The 27593-nt window shown below is 36.8% G+C and overlaps 1 protein-coding gene across 4 annotated transcripts; it reads left to right on the top strand.

Annotated features, from left to right (window-relative positions):
- On the top strand, positions 1-21899 carry LOC117343529 (protein AF-10-like). 4 transcript variants are annotated; one of them, XM_033905913.1, is made up of 18 exons: positions 1-190; positions 313-392; positions 1428-1460; positions 3898-3952; positions 5323-5435; positions 5895-5998; positions 6277-6370; positions 6595-6705; positions 7187-7689; positions 8650-8826; positions 9442-9536; positions 12396-12419; positions 12869-12950; positions 13935-14023; positions 14373-14560; positions 14751-14814; positions 16074-16141; positions 18434-21899. In XM_033905913.1, exons 1-18 carry the CDS (start codon positions 82-84, stop codon positions 18590-18592), a joined length of 2148 nt encoding a protein of 715 aa, XP_033761804.1. In that variant the 5' UTR covers positions 1-81; the 3' UTR covers positions 18593-21899. The 4 variants fall into 4 exon arrangements, with proteins under 4 accessions (XP_033761804.1, XP_033761803.1, XP_033761806.1 ...); XM_033905912.1 differs by having other exon boundaries at positions 1425-1460; XM_033905915.1 differs by having other exon boundaries at positions 1425-1460; positions 14751-14840; positions 18434-18603.
- Positions 21900-27593: the final 5694 nt, after the last annotated feature.

The raw sequence follows: 27593 nt of genomic DNA, 5'->3' as shown, positions 1-27593 counted from the left end.
AAAAGGTTACAGAGGATGAATAGTTAAGATGCAAACATTATGTGATTTTGAAGGACTTTCTATACATTGGAGCTCGCCATTATGAAGGAGATGGTTGGGGGATGCTGCGTATGCTCCGACGAACGTGGATGGGCAGAGAACCCACTCGTTTATTGCGATGGAACTGGTTGTAATGTCGCCGTACACCAAGGTTCGTTGCCAACTTATGCGATTTTCCCTCCACATGTGAGCAGGTTGCAGGGGTGGATTTTATTCGGATTTCGTTAGATCTTACTCGACTGTTTGAAACATAATTTTCTGTTTTATTTTCAGCGTGCTATGGTATCGTTCATGTGCCTACGGGACCTTGGTTCTGCAGGAAGTGCGAGTCTCAGGAACGGACTGCTAGAGTGGTAAGCAGCCATTTTGTACGCAACCGGAAGCACGTTTCACCACATTGAGTTTCGGTTTGTCTGAAATCGCGATTCGCCTGATCAATGCTCTGATGACAGTTTGTGTTTCGATAATGTTTCGTCGTTAATTGACCTTTGCATGCTTAAACCATATGATTGTTAAAATGAACTATCAATGAACAAGTCCTTTCGGAATGCATGTTACTTAGGCATGTACATAGACTTACACAGCTACATGTGTAGACTCACGTATACCCATTATATACTTTTTAAATTAATGTAAATATTATTCAATAATCCAATCGTGCCTTAATGACGTTCAGTTGACGTTTTATTGATGAGATAGATACTGATCAGCGGACATCCTTCCACTCAATAAGCTAAATGGAAATCACTGCTTCTAAGTTCTAGCATGTATTTTGATCATAGATGTCATACTTATATAAGTAAGGTAAAGTTCTGACGTATACTTTCCACTTCAACACTACTCATTCCTTCACAAGGTCTTCACCCCTAGAGACAACCATAACTCATGGTCACCCATGATATTTTAACCCCAATGAAGCCTCTCAACTTTCTATAGCTTATTCTTGGACAATGTATACTGGTCACAATGACAACAAAGGGAGTAGATTTAATGAAATGCCGTGCTGACCCGTGGTCCAATCCAGCATCATATGATGATGAAAAATCTATACCTTGTCCTAATGCAGATATCACCTCAATTTTGACACATAATTTTGTTGTGTTGAAAACAATCCTCCAGTCATCTTTGATCATGACCATCATCACACTAATCATACATAGAGCAGCAATGTCATTTAATATTGTGAGTTATATAGTAGTTTTGGTGGCCAACTGGTTATTTTAGGTTTCCCCAGCGTAAGATAAATAGTGTTGGTACATGAACAGCATAACCTTGTGCTTGAGCTCCAAGCTCTATATATATATATGGTCATGAGATCTCAAAATGTTGGCTGGATAAATACCATGTGAATGCAAATAATTTGAACATGTCCATTTTTCATCTAGCAGGTTAGCAACAGAAATAGTACTCCAGAGCCTTCAGTAAGTTTTGTTTGACCTACTCTGCCTGGGCAACTCATGTTCTTTATCAGAGATTTTTGAAAAAAAATGGATAATTTCTATAAAAAAAATTCATTGAAATATTGAATCTGACTAAAACTTACGAAAGGGGATTATATTTTCCGAATTTTGAGTTTAAAAATAAATAAGAAATTATGTTACAGAAACCTCTGATAATTGGTAGCACAGTACAACATAGAAGTTATTTTGTTGACATATTTAACATGCAAACATGTATATATCTGCAAACTAGCTATATAGTCTGTTCATAATTTCTTTGTATATTATAAAATATTATTGCACCCTGTGAAATAGAAGTAGAGATGCTCATTATTATGAATAGTGATTATCTGTTGCTGGCCTGCCAGTAATTATTACATCATAATTATCAACACCACAATTTGTCATGTTCACTGTTAATGATCAGCCCACCTTCACCATTCACCAACTACCTACTATTCAACATTGAAATATCCATATGATAAGTCATTATCTTTATTTCAGGCAGATTTCTGTAGCTAAGTGTTATTGCCCTACATATGTACATTGTATATCATTTTGAAATAGAAATAAGTAAAATTGTATATGCTAGTTAGGCACAGGTAGCTATATAGGTATACATAGGTGATGTTCACCTTGAATCTTGGTCACCCTGAGTCTGATATGGAGATTTAACACTTCGACAACAATGATCATTAATTATATATTCATGTTCCTAATTTCCTTTAATCACATGTGTACACCATTCAAATATGCTGTTACCAGATATAAATTGTTGGAAATTGAAATTATCAAACTGTACAGAAATGTGACACTAATCATGTTAGACGAATATTGGTAAAATACTTGTTTTACATACATGTACATATAAAGAACAATTATTCATTAATTAATATAAGCCTTTGTACATTGCACCAAAGTGATATAGTTTGATACTTTGTAATTTTATTGATATGGACATAGAGGCTACCAGCCTGCATCCATAATTTATCCTAATTATCAGTCTTAATTAGTCCTAATAATCATTTTAGACTTCAGTTAGCTATAGGCATTAGGGAGTAATTAATATACATTGTACACATGTATAATAATGTATGCATGGTGTTGACAACATAGTAAAAGAACTGCCAGTCTCACTGAATAGCCTTCAGTTGCATGTAAATTTATTGATGATCTACATATATACACTAGCTGGCTTTGAGTAAGTAGGTAGCTATATAATATAGGACATTACATAGCTTCTGACTTCAAGACATAGCGAGCTGTATACATTACTGTACGTATACACTAGAATAAAACAGTTATATTGGGCAATTAGAGATTCTAGTCTAGATCTAGATCTGTACATGTTTTCTATAATGATGCATTTTTTTTTGCAAGATTGGATACATTTGTAGGAGCTATTGCTAAAAATTCATTGTACAATTCAAAATTGAATTTGTAACTTGTCAGCCCTCCCTATGTAGAAGCTCAAGGAAGACACATGATTCTTAGTTCACCTGCCCCATGGGCGAATATCATATGAATAAAACTGATATAATATATGTATCTTTGTGTGTATCTACACCATTTAGTACTGATGGCTGATCATTACGTGTATCCACACCATTTAGTACTGATGGCTGATCATTGTATATCCACACCATTTAGTACTGATGGCTGATCATTATATATATCCACATTATTTAGTACTGATGGCTGATCATTATACATATCCACATTATTTAGTACTGATGGCTGATCATTATATATATCCACATTATTTAGTACTGATGGCTGATCATTATATATATCCACATTATTTAGTACTGATGGCTGATCATTATGTATCCACACCATTTAGTACTTTGACTTGTACTGGTACACATTGTGCAATATTTGAAGTGATCAAGAAATAATTGTGTTCAGTTTTAATCTGTAATCAATATTCAGTTTTATTTCATTTTTTATTTATAATGATGTGCATATGCCTAAGCCTCTGCTCACAAATAAGCCCCCTTCTTTAAAGTTGTTTACAAATTTTAATGCTTAACTTGTACTCTAGGGGAGGGCTCAAGGGGCTTATATGAGGATAAATACAGTATGAAGATTACGATTATATTGAATGACATTAACAGGTTGTCAGTTTTATTTCGATTTAAAAATTAGTTTGCTGGATAATGTTTGAAGGTTTAAAGAAAAGCTTGAGCTTGCAGGTAGAAAGAATTTCTGATGAGAGGTCAGCTGAGGCACAGTCACAGAGATGACAGGTCATTGAAGTAAAGAATTTAAACCGATATAAGTTGTGTGAAGATCTGATTTCTCTAATGTTTAATATAAATGTAGGTATTTACATAATATTCAATATCATTAATAGTAGTGACAAAATATGCCTTTCTGTTTGCCAAATAAATGATATAAAAATATATTTGTATTGCAGAGATGTGAACTTTGCCCCCAGAAGGACGGAGCTCTGAAGAGAACAGACACTGGTGGTATGAATAGTATTTAATTTCCATGTATATGAATATATTAGGGCTGGATATTGGAAAAATAAATTGATATGATACAATGATACAAAAAAATCTATCATTAATCCCAAAAAATTGACACATGCGCATGCCTATATTTATAATGTATAAGTTTTAAAGCTGCTACAACAGCTGGACCTAGTGTAGAGTATTGAGGGAATTAATCAACCACTTTCAATGTCATCTAAATCAGGTATCAAGTTGGAAAACTATATATTATTCCTGTTATAAATAAATCCAATTTTGTAAATTACTGCCAAAGCTTTGATGATCGTATATATGTAGCCGTGTCTCGAGCTCACTCACAGTCACATTGGTCGGCAAAACGCTTAACTGCTCTTATAGCTCTGACCTACATTACATTCAAGTGTTCAGGGGATGTGTTGAAGATCAAATCATGTAAGATGAGGTAGTCGGAAGAAAAGATCAGGGCTTTTTCTGGGGGCTTTTTGGGGCCGTTAATGGGCCCCATTCCCAATTGAAATTATTTCACATTTTAGCCAAATTCCCAAAATTTGCAGTTTACTCTTGAAAAAATCTTTCCCAATTCACCAATTTTCTTCCCAAAATGAGACAAAAGGCCCTTTCCCAAACCAGTGAGAAAAAGCCCTGAAGATCCACCATGGACATATTTATACGTCATATATCCCTTTGTATATTATAGGACGTCATCATACTTATGATGACATGAGGCATTGTTACTATGTCACTAAGCATTTGAAGAAATGAAAGCCCTCGTGCTTAGAAAAGACTTCATTGTTTGTCTCTTGTTTTCTTTACATTATACCCTATTATAATCTGTGTTGTAGCTCTCTGCCATTAACTCCATAACAATATGGATAATGGATTATATTCACTAGATCCATGGTCACACAATAATAGATTGATAATCTATTCTATATGCGTTACATCAAAACTTTGCACATCGCCTTAGATTACAGACATAGGTTTTGAATCAATCATTTATTAGATGATATTGGCTTTAGTGAAGTTCAGCAAATAAATGTTCAATAAATCTGTATGATTTGATAAAATAGACACAAAAAATATTTTGAAATTGATTCTAGGATGTAAATATCAGTTATATAATTATAATAACAATGGAATGGTGTAAATCAATATGATGCTGATCAATGTATTTGCGTAGTAGAAAATGTATCGCAGGAAAACCTACCGTCACTTGACAACAGGAAAAATTAAAAGTCACCCTGGTAACTTTAAGGTCCTTCCCCATTTGCTCTGTTCAGTGATTTTCGTGAGTTAAGTGTCTCTGTTAGATATGGTAATGTAGAAATGGTACATCTGTATTGAGTTTCCACTTGTTGATGTTACAGTGAGTTGGTGCCATGTTGTTTGTGCACTGTTTGTACCGGAGGCCTGGTTTGCCAATGTTCAGACCATGGAGCCTATCGTACTAAAGAATGTCCCACCTGAGAGGTTCCACAAGGTAAGAATTTATACAGATTAGGATTCAACATTTATTGAATATAATCTGTAGTTTCTTATCAATGTATATGTATACTTAATAGGGTTTGCCATAAGTATACAGGTGTGCCGCAAGCTCTTCAAGGGTAACCTTGCTTTCTCAACATGGTCATGTTTATGATGAATGAAAGCTATATTAATTATATAACATATTTGTAAAAAATGATGGAAGAAACCCTTGGTATATCTAACATCACGATTACCTGAAAGCATACCTTCATTAAAAAATTACCGCAATATATTAGTTGTTTAATAGAAAGATTTCACAAATCAATGAATGAAAATGCCATTTGCTATTTTAGAGTGTATAGCAATCTTAAATCTTATTAAAGCCAACGGATTCAGGTAATACAATGTTACAAACCTATAAATTGAATTCTGAGTGAACCAGATCTCTGTAGTATTTTATTTTACGTTACAGACGTGCTATATCTGTGAGGAACATGATCGCAGCAGTAAGGCTAACCAGGGAGCCTGTATGCAGTGTAACAAAAACGGATGTAAACAGAACTTCCACGTTACCTGGTTAGTGTCTCGACTTACCTACATGTGGTATACATCTCAAGCACCCGAGTCAATCGATACTTCAAGGATACAGAGATCTTAATCTATTTAGTTATTCATAATTTCAAAAATTAGTAGATCATATTTTATGCTTGATTCTCTGTTGGACTTTGTTTCCAATGCTGTAGTAATACGAAGAATGGTTCAAATTAAGATTGAAATAAATAAAAGTGCTAGAACAACCAAACTTATGTCATAACATGTTTGTATGATAATCATGTAACATTTTGTGTTAATAGTGCCCAAGCCCATGGGCTGCTGTGTGAGGAAGCTGGTAACTATGGCGACAATGTCAAGTATTGTGGATACTGTGCTTATCACTACAAAAAACTGGTATGTAGTCTATTGTTTTAGGGATCAATCTGCTGATTTTTTGTAGGTTATTGTTCTGAATATGTACATGTATTATAAAAATTCATTTTAGTTCAAATCAAAGATCATTTAAATTGTTACAAAGTAAAACCGTTTGCATTTATTCAGTCTGAAAGTTAATAAATTATTACATTATCTTTACTCCCTGCACATATGAAACATAAACATTTGTTTCTGTTTATCAGAAGAAGGATGCTAATATCAAAATCATCCCTGCCTTCAAGCCCATACCGGCTGACAACGCCACTCCTGACAACTCACCGGAGAAAAATATTAATTCCAACAAGAACTTCAAGGTACCATTAAAGATAGACTCACATTTACCAGTATTTCAGTATTACATAGAAAGAAAGACATACAGATTTTCTTCTTTGAAACATTAATATCTACTTTCACTTTATTTATTTGAAAGAAAGGTGAAAAAATATGTAATTAACTTAAAATTGCTTATTGAACATACTGGTGCCCTGTTATTGATAAATGATCCAACTTCAGGTGATGTTGATAAAGGCAAGTGTCCATATGCATGCTTATTAACGTGATACAAGTATATTTTTTCTTCTTCAAAATTTTAAAATGTAGAATTTAACTTCGTCATGGCTTTTCAAAATTGGTCTGTTCATTTTCACATTTTGATAAATTTTGTGCTTTTGACTGACAAATTATTTGATATTAAGGTTTATGGATATCTTTCTTTTTCAGTTTTTGAACAGGATTGTTTCCTTGGCATTTAAAACTGACATAACTTTGGTAATTATAAACATTTGTATGTTACAGAAGGGGAACAAGGCCGAGGCTAAATATACATCATCAGAATTGTTCGCCCAGCAACGCGAGTCACGTTCACAGATCTCTAGTGTTTACTCAGCCGTAGCGTCAGGTGGTGGTGACGCTCCTAAGGAACGAGAGACAAACACACCTCCATTATCACACAGTAGTGGTATCGGTACGTCAGACTCCTCTGCCGTCAGCTCCACAGAATCCCCGTCTATGGACGAACAAGACTCTGCAATCACAGATCTAGCTCACAATGGTGACCCAAAACTTCCTCTGGTAGCAGAGCCAAAATTTATGGCCCCTAATTCCAATGACTCTAGTATGATGGGTTCTACAAGTGCAGCAACCAGCTCGTTAGGAGCTCCAGCTACATCATTTTCAGGGGTTCTGGAGAACTTTGTGGGTGGAGGGGTGTCAGTGTCAAGACAACATTCCCTAGACGACTCGGTGACAGAAGAAGATGATGATTCTGATGTCATGGATGGCAAGCGCTCAAGGTCAAGGTGAACTGATTTAGGAATACATTAATTGACGTAATGTGTAATAATAGGTTTATTGTGTTCTTGTGTATAATAGGACAATTGTTTACCTGTTGTGTATAATAGTTCAGTTGTTTACCTGTTGTTTATAATAGGTCAGTTGTTTACCGGTTGTGTACCTGTTGTGTATCATAGGTTGTGTACCTGTTGTGTATAATAGGTCAATTGTTTACCTGTTGTGTATAAAAGGTTAATTGTTTACCTGTTGTGTATAATAGGTCAATTGTTTACCTGTTGTGTATAAAAGGTTAATTGTGTACCTGTTGTGTATAATAGGTAAATTGTTTACCTGTTGTGTATAATAGAACGTTTGTTTACCTGTTGTGGATAATAGGTCAATTGTTTACCTGTTGTGTATAATAGGTTAATTGTTTACCTGTTGTGTATAATAGGTTGTGTACCTGTTGTGTATGATAGGTTAATTGTTTACCTGTTGTGTATAATAGGTTAATTGTTTACCTGTTGTGTATAATAGAACGATTGTTTACCTGTTGTGTATAATAGGTTAATTGTTTACCTGTTGTGTATAATAGGTTAATTGTTTACCTGTTGTGTATAACAGGTTAATTGTTTACCTGTTGTGTATAATAGGTTAATTGTTTACCTGTTGTGTATAATAGGTCAATTGTGTACCTGTTGTGTATAATAGGTCAATTGTGTACCTGTTGTGTATAATAGGTCAATTGTTTACCTGTTGTGTATAATAGGTCATTTGTTTACCTATTGTGTATAATAGTTCAATTGTGTACATATTATATTTTCATAAGTACAAGGTATCTGAAAAATAGTCTTAATCTTGGGGCTATGTAGTGTAGAATCTATCAAACTTGTTCAATAAGATCCACATTATGTAGCTAGTTTTCTATAATCATTTCTTTTTTGGCACAAGGTATCTATATCATGTACAAACATGTACTCTGACAGGTCTCTAGAGAAAGGAGATAAAAAAGTGAAGAGATTAAAACAAGGACAGGGTTCATCGGGTACAAAAAAGGTCAAATCAGGGTCACAATGTGCGAAAGAGTCGTCACCCCCAGGTACTAAAAAGGCCAAGTGGAAAGGTGACGGCACCATCAACAGTACGGCAGCTGGACTTGCTGGGTTCGTAAGATCATCAGGTTTTAATTTTCAACTCGATGTTGAAGTTCATTTTCAGTCATGTTTTAAGGTCATGATGTTAGGTCAGCAGAGATTAAACATCAAAGACAATGGGCCTGTTTGTTTATGATGACAAGCTGGGTCACCTGTTTTATATGCAAGCATTGAAAGGATCGTCTGAAAACAATATAAAATCACTAGGTCTGTCCTTATTTCATTAAATGAACAACTATGGTCCAACCGTTTGGACTGTGATAAACAAAAGCAGTCCATACACAAGAAAATAGTCAAATATTTTTTATGTGAGGGCATGTTTAGCAAATTAGTAACTCAGTAAATTAATTCCAGTTTTGTGTCACATGAATGATAGATGTATGCAGCATTGAAGAAAATCATAACAAGATGCGACCTTTCATAATTTATGTTTAATTTTTGTTATTTCATTATCTTTGGGATTCATGTAGGGAAAGGGTTTCAAAATGACAAGAAATTTGTGCGGTAAGAAGAGAACAGAAAATTTTCAAATAACTAAAATTTTAGCAGAAAAAGACATTTGATTGTAAAATTAACAAATTTAGATTTCAGTATTTGTAACAGATTGATAATTATATATTTTAGGATGAATAGTTTTGCTACGTTTGGAGGAAGTCCATATTTTCAAAGTCTCAGTGCACCAAGTCCATTGTCTTTGTCGTCGTCTTTTGGACCATCAAGTAAGTATTAACACATCTGTAGACATCATCATTTGTACAGCTTTAAAGTAAAAATAAGTATTTGGAATTTAACTATATAACTCGCAATACTGGGTAACTTTTCAACTTGCCTGTGCATACTGCTCAAGGTTTTCACTTTGCTTAGCCACAGTACTTGTTTATAATTTGTACCCCACAGACCACTGTGTAATGTCTATCCTCCGGGGACCACTGTGTAATGTCTATCCTCCGGGGACCACTGTGTAATGTCTATCCTCTATAGACCACTGTGTAATGTCTATCCTCCACAGACCACTGTGTAATGTCTATCCTCTATAGACCACTGTGTAATGTCTATCCTCTATAGACCACTGTGTAATGTCTATCCTCCACAGACCACTGTGTAATGTCTATCCTCCACAGACCACTGTGTAATGTCTATCCTCCACAGACCACTGTGTAATGTCTATCCTCTACATACCACTTTGTAATGTCTATCCTCTATAGACCACTGTGTAATGTCTATCCTCTATAGACCACTGTGTAATGTCTATCCTCCACAGACCACTGTGTAATGTCTATCCTCTATAGACCACTGTGTAATGTCTATCCTCCACAGACCACTGTGTAATGTCTATCCTCCACAGACCACTGTGTAATGTCTATCCTCCAGGGACCACTGTGTAATGTCTATCCTCTATAGACCACTGTGTAATGTCTATCCTCTATAGACCACTGTGTAATGTCTATCCTCCACAGACCACTGTGCAATGTCTATCCTCCACAGACCACTGTGTAATGTCTATCCCCCACAGACCACTGTGTAATGTCTATCCTCCACAGACCACTGTGTAATGTTTATCCTCTACATACCACTATGTAATGTCTATCCTCCACAGACCACTGTGTAATGTCTATCCTCCACAGACCACTGTGTAATGTCTATCCTCCACAGACCACTGTGTAATGTCTATCCTCTACAGACCACTGTGTAATGTCTATCCTCCACAGACCACTGTGTAATGTCTATCCTCCACATACCACTATGTAATGTCTATCCTCCACAGACCACTGTGTAATGTCTATCCTCCAGGGACCACTGTGTAATGTCTATCCTCTATAGACCACTGTGTAATGTCTATCCTCTATAGACCACTGTGTAATGTCTATCCTCCACAGACCACTGTGCAATGTCTATCCTCCACAGACCACTGTGTAATGTCTATCCCCCACAGACCACTGTGTAATGTCTATCCTCCACAGACCACTGTGTAATGTTTATCCTCTACATACCACTATGTAATGTCTATCCTCCACAGACCACTGTGTAATGTCTATCCTCCACAGACCACTGTGTAATGTCTATCCTCCACAGACCACTGTGTAATGTCTATCCTCTACAGACCACTGTGTAATGTCTATCCTCCACAGACCACTGTGTAATGTCTATCCTCCACATACCACTATGTAATGTCTATCCTCCACAGACCACTGTGTAATGTCTATCCTCCACAGACCACTGTGTAATGTCTATCCTCTACATACCACTATGTAATGTCTATCCTCCACAGACCACTGTGTAATGTCTATCCTCCACAGACCACTGTGTAATGTCTATCCTCTACAGACCACTATGTAATGTCTATCCCCCACAGACCACTATGTAATGTCTATCCTCCACAGACCACTGTGTAATGTCTATCCTCTATAGACCAGTGTGTAATGTCTATCCTCTATAGACCACTGTGTAATGTCTATCCTCTATAGACCACTGTGTAATGTCTATCCTCCACAGACCACTGTGTAATGTCTATCCTCCACAGACCACTATGTAATGTCTATCCCCCACAGACCACTATGTAATGTCTATCCTCCACAGACCACTGTGTAATGTCTATCCTCTACAGACCACTGTGTAATGTCTATCCTCCACAGACCACTGTGTAATGTCTATCCTCTATAGACCACTGTGTAATGTCTATCCTCTATAGACCACTGTGTAATGTCTATCCTCCACAGACCACTGTGTAATGTCTATCCTCCATAGACCACTGTGTAATGTCTCTCCTCTATAGACCACTGTGTAATGTCTATCCTCTATAGACCACTGTGTAATGTCTATCCTCCACAGACCACTGTGTAATGTCTATCCTCTATAGACCACTGTGTAATGTCTATCCTCCATAGACCACTGTGTAATGTCTATCCTCTATAGACCACTGTGTAATGTCTATCCTCCACAGACCACTGTGTAATGTCTATCCTCTATAGAGCAGTGTGTAATGTCTATCCTCCACAGACCACTGTGTAATGTCTATCCTCCACATACCACTATGTAATGTCTATCCTCTATAGACCACTGTGTAATGTCTATCCTCCACAGACCACTGTGTAATGTCTATCCTCTATAGAGCAGTGTGTAATGTCTATCCTCCACAGACCACTGTGTAATGTCTATCCTCCACATACCACTATGTAATGTCTATCCTCTATAGAGCAGTGTGTAATGTCTATCCTCCACATACCACTATGTAATGTCTATCCTCCACAGACCACTGTGTAATGTCTATCCTCTATAGACCACTGTGTAATGTCTATCCTCCACAGACCACTGTGTAATGTCTATCCTCTATAGACCACTGTGTAATGTCTATCCTCTATAGACCACTGTGTAATGTCTCCCCTCCACACACCACTGTGTAATGTCTATCCTCTATAGACCACTGTGTAATGTCTATCCTCCACAGACCACTGTGTAATGTCTATCCTCAATGGAAAATATCAATGGAAGATGTTTATTAATCTTAAATATCTGTCGATCATGTAGTTGTTCTTAATCAAATATTTTCTGTCTGATTAATATTTTGTTTCATTCAACAGGTAATATGAATGCTGTGATTCCAGGTAAGAATATATTCATTGACTAGAATTTCATTTAACAGATAATGGAAATGAATTATTTATACTCTAAGGGAATAACTTATACCCTTTAAGGGGATCATTTACACTGCATTACAATGTAGTGTATAATTTATACTTTATAAAGGAATTATTTATACTCTATAACAAAACATTTATACTCAATAAGGGAATTATTTATGTAAAATAATGATTCTTAAAATTAATACTGCAAATAAGAAAAAATAAAAAACAAGATATCATTTTGAAAACATCTTTATTACAACAATTACAATATTAAATCTAAAGAAGAATACAAAAAGGAGACTAAAGAAAGTGTGGCTTGACTCCCATATATTATCAACCCAGTAAAATATTTTCCACTTCCGATTATCATATTCAACTCGAGAAATATTTATAATTACAATGACACACATTTAACCTCTGACCTTTAGACCTGGATGGCAGTAATGAGTTGACAGGAGTGCCAAAAATGTTTCCGAGCCTTGCAGCTTCACCATCTAAACAAGAAAACTGGTAAGAATTTTGTAGACCTTCTAAAATGTAGTTCATTCTGGTAAATTTGAATACTCAACAAATGGCAACACTTAGTGATATTTGAGGAGTTCACATGAGGATTTTTTTTTTTGCAATATTCTGAAAATGTAAGAATAGGTTAGGTCTATTTCAGGTATGACTAAGGTCAGTCTTTATAAGGGATGGTGATGGGGGAGGGTTTTGGAGTAGGCATTTGTAACTGAGTGATAATAATGATAACTAGGTGGTCAGGTGATACAGTGGTAACACACTCGCCTTTCACTTAGGTGGCCAGGGTTTAATTTCCCAATCGGACGTTAAAAGGTATGGGGGTCACCTGCATACATTTTCTCCAGGTACTCCAGTTTCCTCTACAATAAGACCCCTCGAGCTCGCACACTTCTATCCAGGCCAACAAGAGTGATTAATATAGGTTGATATGAATTATTTCACAATTGTTGTAAAATAAATTAAGTTTACATTCAACTGATAATACAATGGATTTTAGTGGTGAGTGAGATTTGTCAAATTTAATGTCACTATTTGTAAAAAGATAGTTTTGTACATCATGAGTATGACTGTTTCTTACAGTTAAAAGAAGAAAAAACATGGGTCCCTGCCCCAACCATCAGCCTCCTATCCACCACCATGTATATAATTATATAACCTATTGCTGGAACAATGTTGAAGTCGTTACAAATGTTTGTTGATAACTCAAATTCAAATAGGCTTTGCTATGATATACATTTTGTCTGTATTGCTTTTATGCAAGATCCAGAAGTGGCTGAAAGAAATATACAGATTTACAAGCAATAAATGAAATACAGCATTTTAAAATAGTTCTGTTCTTAAAATTTCCACTGTGATAGAAAATGAATAATGTTACTTGGCAGTGAACCATATTTAGAGATGTGAGGGATTTTAATGAGAATTTAACTTCAGAAACTTGTAGTTGTGATGTTAAAACTTGTTTGTGTTATACAGTGATTTCCCAACAAGTCTGGATCAGTTACTGGAGAGACAGTGGGAACAGGGATCACAGTTTCTAATGCAGCAGGGCCAACACTTTGACAGTAAGTAGGTCAAGGTCAACTCTGTACAGATCAAGTTTACTTTGAAATGTCAAGGTCACCTTGGACTAGTTTCTAAATTAGAAGTAGATAACTGCTTTTTTAGGATAAACAAGAGCAATTTGGGAGTAGACCTTATAAGGTTTTAAATGAATATAAGGTTCAATATTTTTTGTCTCCTTTCATTGAATTACTCCAGAAATAGATTACATACTTTTACATTTATCTGTCTATATAGGAGCTGTCCCCATTAAAGTAAATTGTCACTGTACTTGTGAGCTTACAAATGATGTTGGTGTTTTCATGCGTATTTAAAAGGAATTATGTGGCATGCTTTGTTTTTTATCTCCAGTTGCCTCCCTTTTAAGCTGTCTTCATCAGTTGAAGTCTGAAAACAAGCGTTTAGAGGACCATATTCAGAGCCTGACATCACGCCGGGACCACCTACTGGCAGTGAATGCACGTCTTTCTCTGTCCTACACCCCAACAAACAATATCAACACGACTGACACTAGCCAGAATAGTCCCAGGGGTTCACATGTAAGTTTGTATCTCCCCGCATCAATGCATACCAGGTATTTTACTGTCTGCTATGTCCACTTACTATTATGATAAACAAATTTGTTATAAATCTTGCCTTTTAAAATCAAATAACAGTTTATTTTGGCATAAAAATTATTGCAGATATTGGCAGAAAAAGATGTTGACCTTTAAATGTTCTGTTTTCTAGGAACAAAGTGGAAGAAGCAGCACCAGCCATAGTCCTATTGTTAATTGTAACTCACCCACCACAGGTAAGGATGTAACTCGCCCACCACAGGTAAGGATATAACTCACCCACCACAGGTAAGGATATAACTCGCCCACCACAGGTAAGGATATAACTCGCCCACCACAGCTAAGGATATAACTCGCCCACCACAGGTAAGGATATAACTCGTCCACCACAGGTAAGGATATAACACGCCCACCACAGGTAAGGATATAACTCGCCCACCACAGGTAAGGATATAACTCGCCCACCACAGGTAAGGATATAACTCGCCCACCACAGGTAAGGATATAACTCGCCCACCACAGGTAAGGATATAACTCGCCCACCACAGGTAAGGATATAACACGCCCACCACAGGTAAGGATATAACTCGCCCACCACAGGTAAGGATATAACACGCCCACCACAGGTAAGGATCTAACTCGCCCACCACAGGTAAGGATATAACTCGCCCACCACAGGTAAGGATATAAAGTTAATTTGTAACTCGCCCACCACAGGTAAGGATATAACTCGCCCACCACAGGTAAGGATATAAAGTTAATTTGTAACTCGCCCACCACAGGTAAGGATATAAAGTTAATTTGTAACTCGCCCACCACAGGTAAGGATATAACTCGCCCACCACAGGTAAGGATATAAAGTTAATTGTAACTCGCCCACCACAGGTAAGGATATAACTTGCCCACCAAAAATAAGGATATAACTCGCCCACCACAGGTAAGGATATAAAGTTAATTGTAACTCGCCCACCACAGGTAAGGATATAACTTGCCCACCAAAAATAAGGATATAACTCGCCCACCACAGGTAAGGATATAAAGTTAATTTGTAACTCGCCCACCACAGGTAAGGATATAACTCGCCCACCACAGGTAAGGATATAAAGTTAATTTGTAACTCGCCCACCACAGGTAAGGATATAACTCGCCCACCACAGGTAAGGATATAAAGTTAATTTGTAACTCGCCCACCACAGGTAAGGATATAACTTGCCCACCAAAAATAAGGATATAACTCGCCCACCACAGGTAAGGATATAACTCACCCACCACAGGTAAGGATATAAAGTTGAATTATAACTCACCCACCACAGGTAAGGATATAACTCGCCCACCACAGGTAAGGATTTTAAAGATAAATTATAACTCGCCCACCAAAAACAATGTGTTGGTGTATCGTGAGACCTTACAGGTACACAGAATGTTTTGATGTATCTTTTAGAGATGAACAAAATGTGTTGGTGTAGTTTAAGAGCCTCTTACTTTATATTTACAGCTCAAATCAACCCAGCAACACTATCATCCTCCGCCCTGACAGTTCCAGTGGGATTACCCAATCATACCGTAAGTAACTATCAACCGTCAGCATTGGCCAATCTTTAACCCAGAAGACTTTTCTAAAACATGGCACTGTGCCATTTATCACATGAAGATCCATAGCACTATGGCCATTGGTTATCATCACTTATCTGTATCAGAAATAGAAGCATCAGATCTGAAAAATACAGCTTTATATTCTAGAAGTCTATGACATAACCTGAAATGTCTGGTTTCAGAATACCTTAGATAGAATCATGTTACACTGGGCCAATGTTAGAGAATACCTTAGATAGAATCATGTTACAGTGGGCCAATGTTAGAGAATACCTTAGATAGAATCATGTACCAGTGGGCCAATGTTAGAGAATACCTTAGATAGAATCATGTTACAGTGGGCCAATGTTAGAGAATACCTTAGATAGGATCATGTACCAGTGGGCCAATGTTAGAGAATACCTTAGATAAAATCATGTTACAGTGGGTCAATGTTAGAGAATATCTTAGATAGGATCATGTTACATTGGGTCAATGTTAGAGAATACCTTAGATAGAATCATGTTACAGTGGGCCAATGTTAGAGAATACCTTAGATAGAATCATGTTACAGTGGGCCAATGTTAGAGAATACCTTAGATAGAATCATGTTACAGTGGGCCAATGTTAGAGAATACCTTAGATAGAATCATGTTACATTGGGTCACCTTAGATAGAATCATGTTACAGTGGGCCAATGTTAGAGAATACCTTAGATAGAATCATGTTACAGTGGGCCAATGTTAGAGAATACCTTAGAATCATGTTACAGTGGGCCAATGTTAGAGAATACCTTAGATAGAATCATGTTACAGTGGGCCAATGTTAGAGAATACCTTAGATAGAATCATGTTACAGTGGGCCAATGTTAGAGAATACCTTAGATAGAATCATGTTACAGTGGGCCAATGTTAGAGAATACCTTAGATAGAATCATGTTACAGTGGGCCAATGTTAGAGAATACCTTAGAATCATGTTACAGTGGGCCAATGTTAGAGAATACCTTAGATAGGATCATGTTACAGTTGGCCAATGTTAGAGAATACCTTAGATAGAATCATGTTACAGTGGGCCAATGTTAGAGAATACCTTAGATAGAATCATGTTACAGTGGGCCAATGTTAGAGAATACCTTAGATAGAATCATGTTACATTGGGTCAATGTTAGAGAATACCTTAGATAATCATGTTACAGTGGGCCAATGTTAGAGAATACCTTAGATAGAATCATGTTACAGTGGGCCAATGTTAGAGAATACCTTAGATAGAATCATGTTACAGTGGGCCAATGTTAGAGAATACCTTAGAATCATGTTACAGTGGGCCAATGTTAGAGAATACCTTAGATAGAATCATGTTACAGTGGGCCAATGTTAGAGAATACCTTAGATAGAATCATGTTACAGTGGGCCAATGTTAGAGAATACCTTAGAATCATGTTACAGTGGGCCAATGTTAGAGAATACCTTAGATAGGATCATGTTACAGTTGGCCAATGTTAGAGAATACCTTAGATAGAATCATGTTACAGTGGGCCAATGTTAGAGAATACCTTAGATAGGATCATGTACCAGTGGGCCAATGTTAGAGAATACCTTAGATAGAATCATGTTACAGTGGGCCAATGTTAGAGAATACCTTAGATAGAATCATGTTACAGTGGGCCAATGTTAGAGAATACCTTAGATAGAATCATGTTACAGTGGGCCAATGTTAGAGAATACCTTAGATAGAATCATGTTACAGTGGGTCAATGTTAGAGAATACCTGAGATAGAATCATGTTACAGTGGGCCAATGTTAGAGAATACCTTAGAATCATGTACCAGTGGGCCAATGTTAGAGAATACCTTAGATAGCATGTTACAGTTGGGCAAGGTCAAGGTCATTAGGGCTTTTTCAGTAAAATATCTACCCTACCCCAGGACTCCAGGTTTGGTTAAGGGGTACCTATAGAATTTATTCAACAAATAGCAGTAGTAGGAAGACAATCCAACCATGGATAGAAGTGATTTTGGAGTCCTGGGTTCAGGGTAGATATTTTAATAGAATAGTCCCTTATTACTATTTCAAAACTCTTTTCATTCATTTGAGATTAGGCCATTTTATGTTATTTCTGGAAGACTATTGAATAGAGAGGGACATTTTCAGTTGAAATCTGCAAATTTTCGAAATTTGGCAACAATATAAAACAATTGCCTTAGGGAATGGGGATAACATATTTAAGCTCCATTGTTTGTGTTTGGAGATTCCTTTTAAGTGACTATCTTCTTTTACTTACAGATTCAGACTTCTCAACCATCATACAATATTTCACATTCTGTCGGAAACCTGTCCAGCATGGCAACTACATCCTCTATAGCAACAGCTAGTGCAGAGAGTTCACAACAGTTATCTCAACATAAACTACAGACCAATCTCACAAACAAGGATAACACATGAACGTAGGCGGGTGTTTTACTGAACATGACACAAATTGTACTGAGCATCACGCCACAAGTTGAACTCAGGCTAAAACTGCTGATCAAGAGTTATTTTGATCAGAACAGTTGACAATGTTATTGATGGCATGGACACATTGAAGTGTTGTTGCAGTGAAGAGAGGAAGTCCGTGTGCCAGAATAATGTGTTCGCAAAGGAGAGCATAGCCACTCAGTGGCTTATAGCTTACTATGGGATACCTCTTGGGTAAACTTACTTGTGTGCAATGTTCATAATACCATAAAGAACAAATTCTGTGACAGGTGATGACTGGATGAGTAGTATGTGTCATGGTACAATAGTCTTCGATTGTATCATTGGGTCAGTTGGGTATAGGGGATTATCCAGTCTTTGGTCCAGTCATGTGATTGGACAAGTGTTGTGATTGGTCCACCAGCCATATGATTGGTTCTCCAGTGATTGGTTCTCCAGTCATGTGATTGGTCCACCAGCCATATGATTAGTTCTCCAGTCATGTGATTGGTCCTCCAGTCATATGATTGGTTCTCCTGCAGCCATATGATCAGTCCTCCCATGCGATGGTCATCCAGTCATGTGATTGGTCCTCCAGTCATATGATCAGTCCTCCCATGCGATTGGTCATCCAGTCATGTGATTGATTCAGTTATATATTGATCTGCTATATGGTTGGTGCAGTTGCGTTTATTTGTTTTTTGTGTAACAAAGTGTAAAGCTGGTATGAACTTTCGATATATATACCCCTATATGTAATTGGTACATTATCAAAAATGATACATGTTGAATGTCTGCCATCAGAAAAATTTGCTAAAACAATTGTGACATGAAGTTGTCAGGATTATCTTGACTTGTCATGGCAACACCTTCCCAGGGTTATCTAGTGTTGTCATGGCAACACCTTCCCAGGGTTATCTAGTGTTGTCATGGCAACACCTTCCCAGGGTTATCTAGCTATATAGTGTTGTCATGACACACCTTCCCAGGGTTATCTAGCTATATAGTGTTGTCATGACACACCTTCCCAGGGTTATCTAGCTATATAGTGTTGTCATGACACACCTTCCCAGGGTTATCTAGCTATATAGTGTTGTCATGACACACCTTCCCAGGGTTATCTAGCTATATAGTGTTGTCATGACAACACTTTCCCAGGGTTATCTTGAGTTATCATGACAACACTTGTAAGAATTATCTTTGGTTGTCATGAGAACACCTTGTCAAGATGATCTTTGGTTGCCATGCATGAGAACTAAAGTAGAATTTAACTGTCACAATAGTCATCAGCCTAGCAGCCATATTTAAAAACAGATTTTGCAGAGACTCAGCAGATATGGGCATACTCATCAAGGTTCAAGAACATCTAGGAAAATAGTGTTTCATGGATAAAGCAGAGATTGGTGTGGTCGAGATAGATTAATCGAAAGGCTTGCTCACTTTGGAGAATTATACAAATAAACACTAACTGTACTTGTTAAGGTGATGTATGATCTCACTCAATTGCATGTTTTTTTTATCATATTTAAAAACTAATTTAATTTTGTTTTCGACATGATAATTTTGTAATTAATTGTTGCATGTAAAAGTGGTTTCATCATGCCCATTCACATAACATGTTATTTTTTGTCTTCAGTCATTAACGTAATCATGATCATTGTGTATGTGTGGAGATTGTTATTAGATTATATATAATATTATTGTTTTTATCTCCATCTGTTTTACTGCTGAATGAAATGTATAACAAATTGTTTATGACGTCCAAATGCCAAACACCACCACTAAATATCTGATTGTGTCTCTGGATTTCCTGTTGCTATTTTTACCCACATATTCTTTGAATTCCTTGATTTATGTGAACAGGTTTATCTTCCAAGATTGATGACAAGTGAAGTTTAAACCTTGATTGATAAGGATGTTATACCAGTATCCAACTACTTCAGTCGAACAAAATGTTAATTGGAAAAGTACTGTACTAGTTGTTAAATTTCATGGGAGCTAATATTTCGCAGTTGTCTCAGTACTAGTTCGCGGGTATTATATTTCTACAGTAAACACAACTATACATTGGTTTGTATATATAAATATTTTTTTGGGGTATTTATTTTCGTGCTATATGCAAGTATATTGTGAAATTATTTCCCCCACGAAAATTACCAACTATACAGTATTAAAGAAATGATGACATAATAATGAACGACTAGTAGAGGTAAAAAATGAATCAATGATTTATTATACACTTAGGGACATTAAATCTGGCTTTCATTGTATTTCATCTCGAATTCGGTCCCCAGGGGGAAATAATTTTTCAATATACACTGTATCACTAATCAACAGATCTTAGAACAGAGATACATAGTACTACTTTAATGCAAATGCAGTTCTTGTACATCGGAAGTATAAACGAGAGCTGCTTAAAGAAGAGGGGTATATAGAACTCCATGGACGTAATAGTCACAGATGATATTTAATACTTTATTTATTTTGTTAATTTGTTGTTGAAAATGACAAATGGCAAAAGTTTCCAAAAATTGGTAAAACTGATTTGAATATACATGTAGTAAGCGTGATATCGCCCGACACATATACAGTCAAACCTGCTCTAACGGCCACCTTGAATAAGCGGCCAGTCTGTGGTCCGCCCGATGGAAAACACTATATAATGAACCTTAAATAAGCGGTCACCTGTCTAACGCGGCCAACAGCCACAAAAATCTGCCCCGAGTCGTTGTATCGTCCTGTATTAAACGGCCATTTTGTCTGGAAGTAGACATCCGCGATGATTACATGACTAGGTATTTTTATCAAATTTATCAAAACTTTGATCTTTGTTGGTTTTCATTTCAAAATACACTGTACTGCATATTGTTATCAATACCAATAAGTGCATTATAATATGATAAATTCAAGAAACTGTTGAAAAAAGTATTTGGCAACAGGCCGTTTCTGGCCAACCTGGTTTAAGCAGCCACCTGTCTTAAGCAGCCAATATCTGTCGGTCCCTTGGGTGGCCGCTTAATACAGGTTTGACTGTACTTACATATATATATATCACTGAGGTAAGGATAATTAAACCAGTCCTACCAGACCATCAGTTGGGTATCTCGCAATATTGTACAGGACATGTATAACGTAAATCATAAATTTGTGATGTTAGAGTTTTGTATCTGTTTTATATATACATTTGTAAAAGATTATGTAACAGTTACTGTGTCGCGCCCCACCCCTCCCAAAAAAAAAGAAAAAAAAGAAAAATGTTTCCTTCTTTCCTACTGACCTGGATTTGTGCCTATCCTAAATTTTCTATGGCAACTTTCTGAAGAAATATCATTCTAACCAATTATTAATGCTAACTTCACATGGGTTACAGGAAACACATCTATTTGTATTTTGCCAAATGAGAATTTGGGTGTCTATACTCTAACATCATCACACCTGCTATGACATTTACGGTAATGAAGAGTTTGGTATCTGTACTATCTCACACCTGGTATGATATTTACGGTCATGAGAGTTTGATGTCTGTACTATCTCACACCGGGTATGATATTTACTGTAATGAGAGTTTAGTATCTGTACTATCTCACAGCTGGTATGATATTTACGGTAATGAAGAGTTTGGTATCTGTACTATCTCACAGCTGGTATGATATTTACGGTAATGAGAATTTGATGTCTGTACTATCTCACACCTGGTATGACATTTACGGTAATGAAGAGTTTGGTATCTGTACTATCTCACAGCTGGTATGATATTTACGGTAATGAGAATTTGATGTCTGTACTATCTCACACCTTGTATGATATTTACGGTAACGAGAGTTTGACGTCTCTACTATCTCACAGCCGGTATGACATTTACGGTGATGAGAATTTGATGTCTGTACTATCTCACACCGGGTATGACATTTACGGAAATGAGAGTTTGGTATCAGTACTATCTCACACCTGGTATAATATTTACGGTAATGAGAGTTTGATGTCTGTACTATCTCACACCTGGTAAGATATTTACGGTAATGAGAGTTTGGTGTCTGTACTATCTCACACCTGGTATGATATTTACGGTAATCAGAGTTTGATGTCTGTACTATCTCACACCTGGTATGATATTTACGGTAATGAGAGTTTGATGTCTGTACTATCTCACACCTGGTATGATATTTACGGTAATCAGAGTTTAGTATCTGTACTATCTCACACCTGGTATGATATTTACGGTAATGAGAGTTTGACGTCTGTACTATCTCACACCGGGTATGATATTTACAGTTATGAGAGTTTGATGTCTGTACTATCTCACACCTGGTATGGTATTTACGGTAATGAGAGTTTGGTATCTGTACTATCTAACACCCGGTATGATATTTACAGTTATGAGAGTTTGGTATCTGTACTATCTAACACCCGGTATGATATTTACGGGAATGAGAGTTTGGTATCTGTACTATCTCACACCTGGTATGATATTTACGGTAATGAGAGTTTGATGTCTGTACTATCTCACACCTGGTATGATATTTACGGTAATGAGAGTTTGGTATCTGTACTATCTCACACCTGGTATGATATTTACGGTAATGAGAGTTTGGTATCTGTACTATCTCACACCTGGTATGATATTTACGGTAACGAGAGTTTGGTATCTGTACTATCTCACACCTGGTATGATATTTACGGTAATGAGAGTTTGGTATCTGTACTATCTCACACCTGGTATGATATTTACGGTAATGAGAGTTTGGTATCTGTACTATCTCACACCTGGTATGATATTTACGGTAATGAGAGTTTGGTATCGGTGCTATCTCACACCTGGTATGATATTTACGGTAACGAGAGTTTGGTATCTGTACTATCTCACACCTGGTATGATATTTACGGTAATGAGAGTTTGGTATCTGTACTATCTCACACCTGGTATGATATTTACGGTAATCAGAGTTTGATGTCTGTACTATCTCACACCTGGTATGATATTTACGGTAATGAGAGTTTGGTATCTGTACTATCTCACACCTGGTATGATATTTACGGTAACGAGAGTTTGATGTCTGTACTATCTCACACCTGGTATGATATTTACGATCATAAGAGTTTGACGTCTGTACTATCTCACAGCTGGTATGACATCTACTTTGTATTTTGTTTCAAAGTAACATGGTGCTGGTTACCACGTGGAAATTTAATACATGGCTGGCAACATTCCATCATAGTTTGGCTGTGTTCATAGTCAAAGATATTATTTACGTCTTGTTTGTTCAGTGAATAACCACAATGAAATGTTTATAAACATGTATGTGTATAATAATGTCTGTGTTATCTAATCACTATGTGTATGTGTGTGCCAAATTTATGGACTTGGGGGTAATTGTTATTCTAATTCATACAGTTATCAGATGTGTAAGGGCTATATTTATTCCACATCTGGAAACCACAGTATCATGGCATCATGCGGACATTTATATGAAGTTTTAATTATTGTCTATGAGATATTTTTGTACAGATCTCGTCATTGTAAGAAATAAAACATTCTATCCGATATTTATGTTTGTTTGTGTATTCTACAGGAACTGACTTGGAATGGAGCTGGGAGGGTGTCTTTCGTTTAATCCTCCCTTCCTTTACTAGCTAGTATTCCGTTTACCTGACAGGAAATATGAGTCTGTGATATGGTGTGATGTCATTCTTCTGTCAATGTTTTTCTCAAGTACCATGTTTTGGGTCATCTGACCTAAGTACGTAAACTTTAAACAATTCAAACTTCGCTGAGTTTCACCAGTGGAATTGATCTGAAATCTGCCATGAATTATCCTAAGATGGTGCTCATCAAGTGTTCTTATTACTAGGACAGGTCAAAAATCCAAGACAACCTTCATGGGCGCCATCTGGAAAAAACACACTTTTTAAACTTCAACAGTTGACTAGTGCTATCGATGAAAATCGATGGTAATTTAAGGAACTTAATTTTAAGCCTTGAAAAGAGTTCCACCAGTGGAATTACAATTTCCATGTTTAATATTAGCTGACCGTTGAGGCCCGTTGGCCTCTTGTTTGTAGCATGTAATTTTTATGGCAATATTGGTTCAACCACACGTGTTTTAAATAAGAGAAAGTAACGCAGAATAAAAAATGAAACACCTAAACAAGGAAGTTAGCATTCTCCGATTCTTGAACAGGGAATGCAGTGGAGAATTCTCCGATTCTTGAACAGGGAAGATAGTGTTCTCAGATTCTATAACAGGGAAGATAGCGTTCTTAGATTCTAGAACAGAGAAGATAGCGGTCTAAGATTCTAAAACAGGGAGGATAGCGTTCCCAGATTCTAGAACAGAAACTAGCGTTCCCAGATTCTAGAACAGGGAAGATAGCGTTCTTAGATTCTATAACAGGGAAGATAGCGGTCTACGATTCTAGAACAGAGAAACTAGCGTTCCCATATTCTAAAACACAGAAGATAGCGGCCTAAGATTCTTGAACAGGGAGGATAATGTTCTTAGATTCTATAACAGGGAAGATAGCGTTCTAAGATTCTAGAAAGAGGAATACAGCGTTCTTAGAATTTAGAACAGGGAATATAGCGTTCTTAGATTCTAGAACTGGGAATACAGCGTTCTGAGATTCTAGAACAGGGAAGATAGCGTTCTGAGATTATAGAACAGAGAAGATAGCGTTCTAAGATTCTAGAAAGGGGAATACAGCGTTCTTCGATTCTAGAACAGGGAGGATAGCGTTCTCAGATTCTAGAACAGGGAAGATAGCGTTCTCAGATTCTAGAACAGGGAAGATAGCGTTCTCAGATTCTAGAACAGGGAAGGTAGCGTTCTCAGATTCTAGAACAGGGAAGATAGCGTTCTCAGATTCTAGAACAGGGAAGGTAGCGTTCTCAGATTATAGAACAGGGAAGATAGCGTTCTCAGATTCTAGAACAGGGACGATAGCGTTCTTAGATTATAGAACAGGGAAGATAGCGTTCGGAGATTCTAGAACAGGGAAGGTAGCGTTCTCAGATTACTTAACAGGGAAGATAGCGTTCTAAGATTCTAGAACAGGGAAGATAGCGTTCTCAGATTCTAGAACAGGGAAGATAGCGTTCTCAGATTCTAGAACAGGGAAGGTAGCGTTCTTAGATTATAGAACAGAAAAGATAGCGTTCTCAGATTCTAGAACTGGGAGTACAGCGGTCTAAGATTCTAGAACAGAGAAGATAGTGGTCTAAGATTCTAGAACAGGGAAGGTAGCGTTCTCAGATTCTAGAACTAGGAATATAGCGGTCTAAGATTCTAGAACAGAGAAGATAGCGTTCTAAGATTCTAGAACAGGGAAGGTAGCGTTCTCAGATTCTAGAACAGGGAAGATAGCGTTCTCAGATTCTAGAACAGGGAAGGTAGCGTTCTCATATTCTAGAACAGGGAAGGTAGCGTTCTCATATTCTAGAACAGGGAAGGTAGCGTTCTCAGATTATAGAACAGATAAGATAGCGTTCTCAGATTCTAGAACTGGGAGTACAGCGGTCTAAGATTCTAGAACAGAGAAGATAGTGGTCTAAGATTCTAGAACAGGGAAGGTAGCGTTCCCAGATTCTAGAACAGAGAAGATAGCGGCCTAAGATTCTAGAACAGGGAGGATAATGTTCTGAGATTCTAGAACAGGGAAGATAGCGTTCTCAGTTACTTAACAGGGAAGATAGTGTTCTCAGATTCTAGAACAGGGAGGATAGCGGTCTAAGATTCTAGAACGGGGGAGATAGCGTTCTAAGATTCTAGAACGGGGAATACAGCGTTCTGAGATTCTAGAACTGGGAATACAGCGTTCTTAGATTATAGAACAGAGAAGATAGCGTTCTAAGATTCTAGAACAGAGAAGATAGCGGTCTGAGATTATAGAACAGAGAAGATAGCGTTCTTAGATTCTAGAACAGGAAGGATAGCGTTCTCCTATTCTAGAACAGGGAAGATAGCGTTCTCAGATTCTAGAACAGAGAAAATAGCGTTCTAAGATTCTAGAACAGGGAAGATAGCGTTCTCAGATTACTTAACAGGGAAGATAGCGTTCTCAGATTATAGAACAGAGAAGATAGCGTTCTCAGATTATAGAACAGGGAAGATAGCGTTCTCAGATTATAGAACAGGAAAGATAGCGTTCTAAGATTCTAGAACAGGGAAGGTAGCGTTCTAAGATTCTAGAACAGACACAAAGATACATGAATAATAGTCCAACTTTAAAACTTTTGAGTTCTGCTGTTCATATTTTGTTTTCCTTTTTAACCCATACAATGGATGATCATGAGAAAGGAGGGATGAAATTATGCAGTTTAAAGTATTAGTTCGAAGGGTGTCAAAAGATTTACTTTTCTTTGGCTTGGAAATGTTAGTACTCGCAAATTATCCCATAGAAATTCCAAGAAATCAACAAGTATGTATTGCGCTTCGAAACGATAGACTATAGAACAGAAATATACAGTAAGTTATTACAATAAGTAAAATAGGGAAGCAGGCAATAACTTGTTGCTATGTTCATATCTAAGTTATGTGCGAGTTTAACCCATTATTAAAAATTAAATCATATTTTGCCCAATGGCTATGAATATATCACAGTTTAAGAACAATGTGTATGTTAAAACGTTTTAGTAGTTTTCCTCTGGATAATTGTGTTAGTTTTCAGGTAAAACCTAAACGCCTTCTCGGTTTCCGTAAAAGTATCAGTTTACTGGCTTTAAATAGAGTAAAAATAAATACTCACGTATTCTATACTGTTGCTAATTCACGGTCCATATATATATATATATATATATATGGAAAAATAAAAAAAAAATGACTCAGACAACATCTAACGTTTTCGTCCCGTCTAGGGGACTCTTCAGACTGTTTCAGAACAGTCTGAAGAGTCCCCTAGACGGGACGAAAACGTTAGATGTTGTCTGAGTCATTTTTTTAATTTTTCCATATATTTTCTTCCACAAGGACTACTATTATTTTTTCTCTATATA

Source organism: Pecten maximus, chromosome 15 (genome assembly GCF_902652985.1).
Source record: "Pecten maximus chromosome 15, xPecMax1.1, whole genome shotgun sequence".
NCBI lineage: Eukaryota > Metazoa > Mollusca > Bivalvia > Pectinida > Pectinidae > Pecten > Pecten maximus.
Note: the sequence above shows the minus strand (reverse complement) of the source record. Positions and strands in the feature narration are given on the sequence as shown.

Bases quoted from the DNA above. Each gene is read 5' to 3' on its own strand.
- LOC117343529 (XM_033905912.1), top strand. From the start codon at position 82: ATGAAGGAGATGGTTGGGGGATGCTGCGTATGCTCCGACGAACGTGGA. The intron at 1,461-3,897 runs GTAAGTTTTGTT...TTTGTATTGCAG, and splicing joins ATAGTACTCCAGAGCCTTCA to AGATGTGAACTTTGCCCCCA. The intron at 7,690-8,649 runs GTGAACTGATTT...GTACTCTGACAG, and splicing joins GGCAAGCGCTCAAGGTCAAG to GTCTCTAGAGAAAGGAGATA.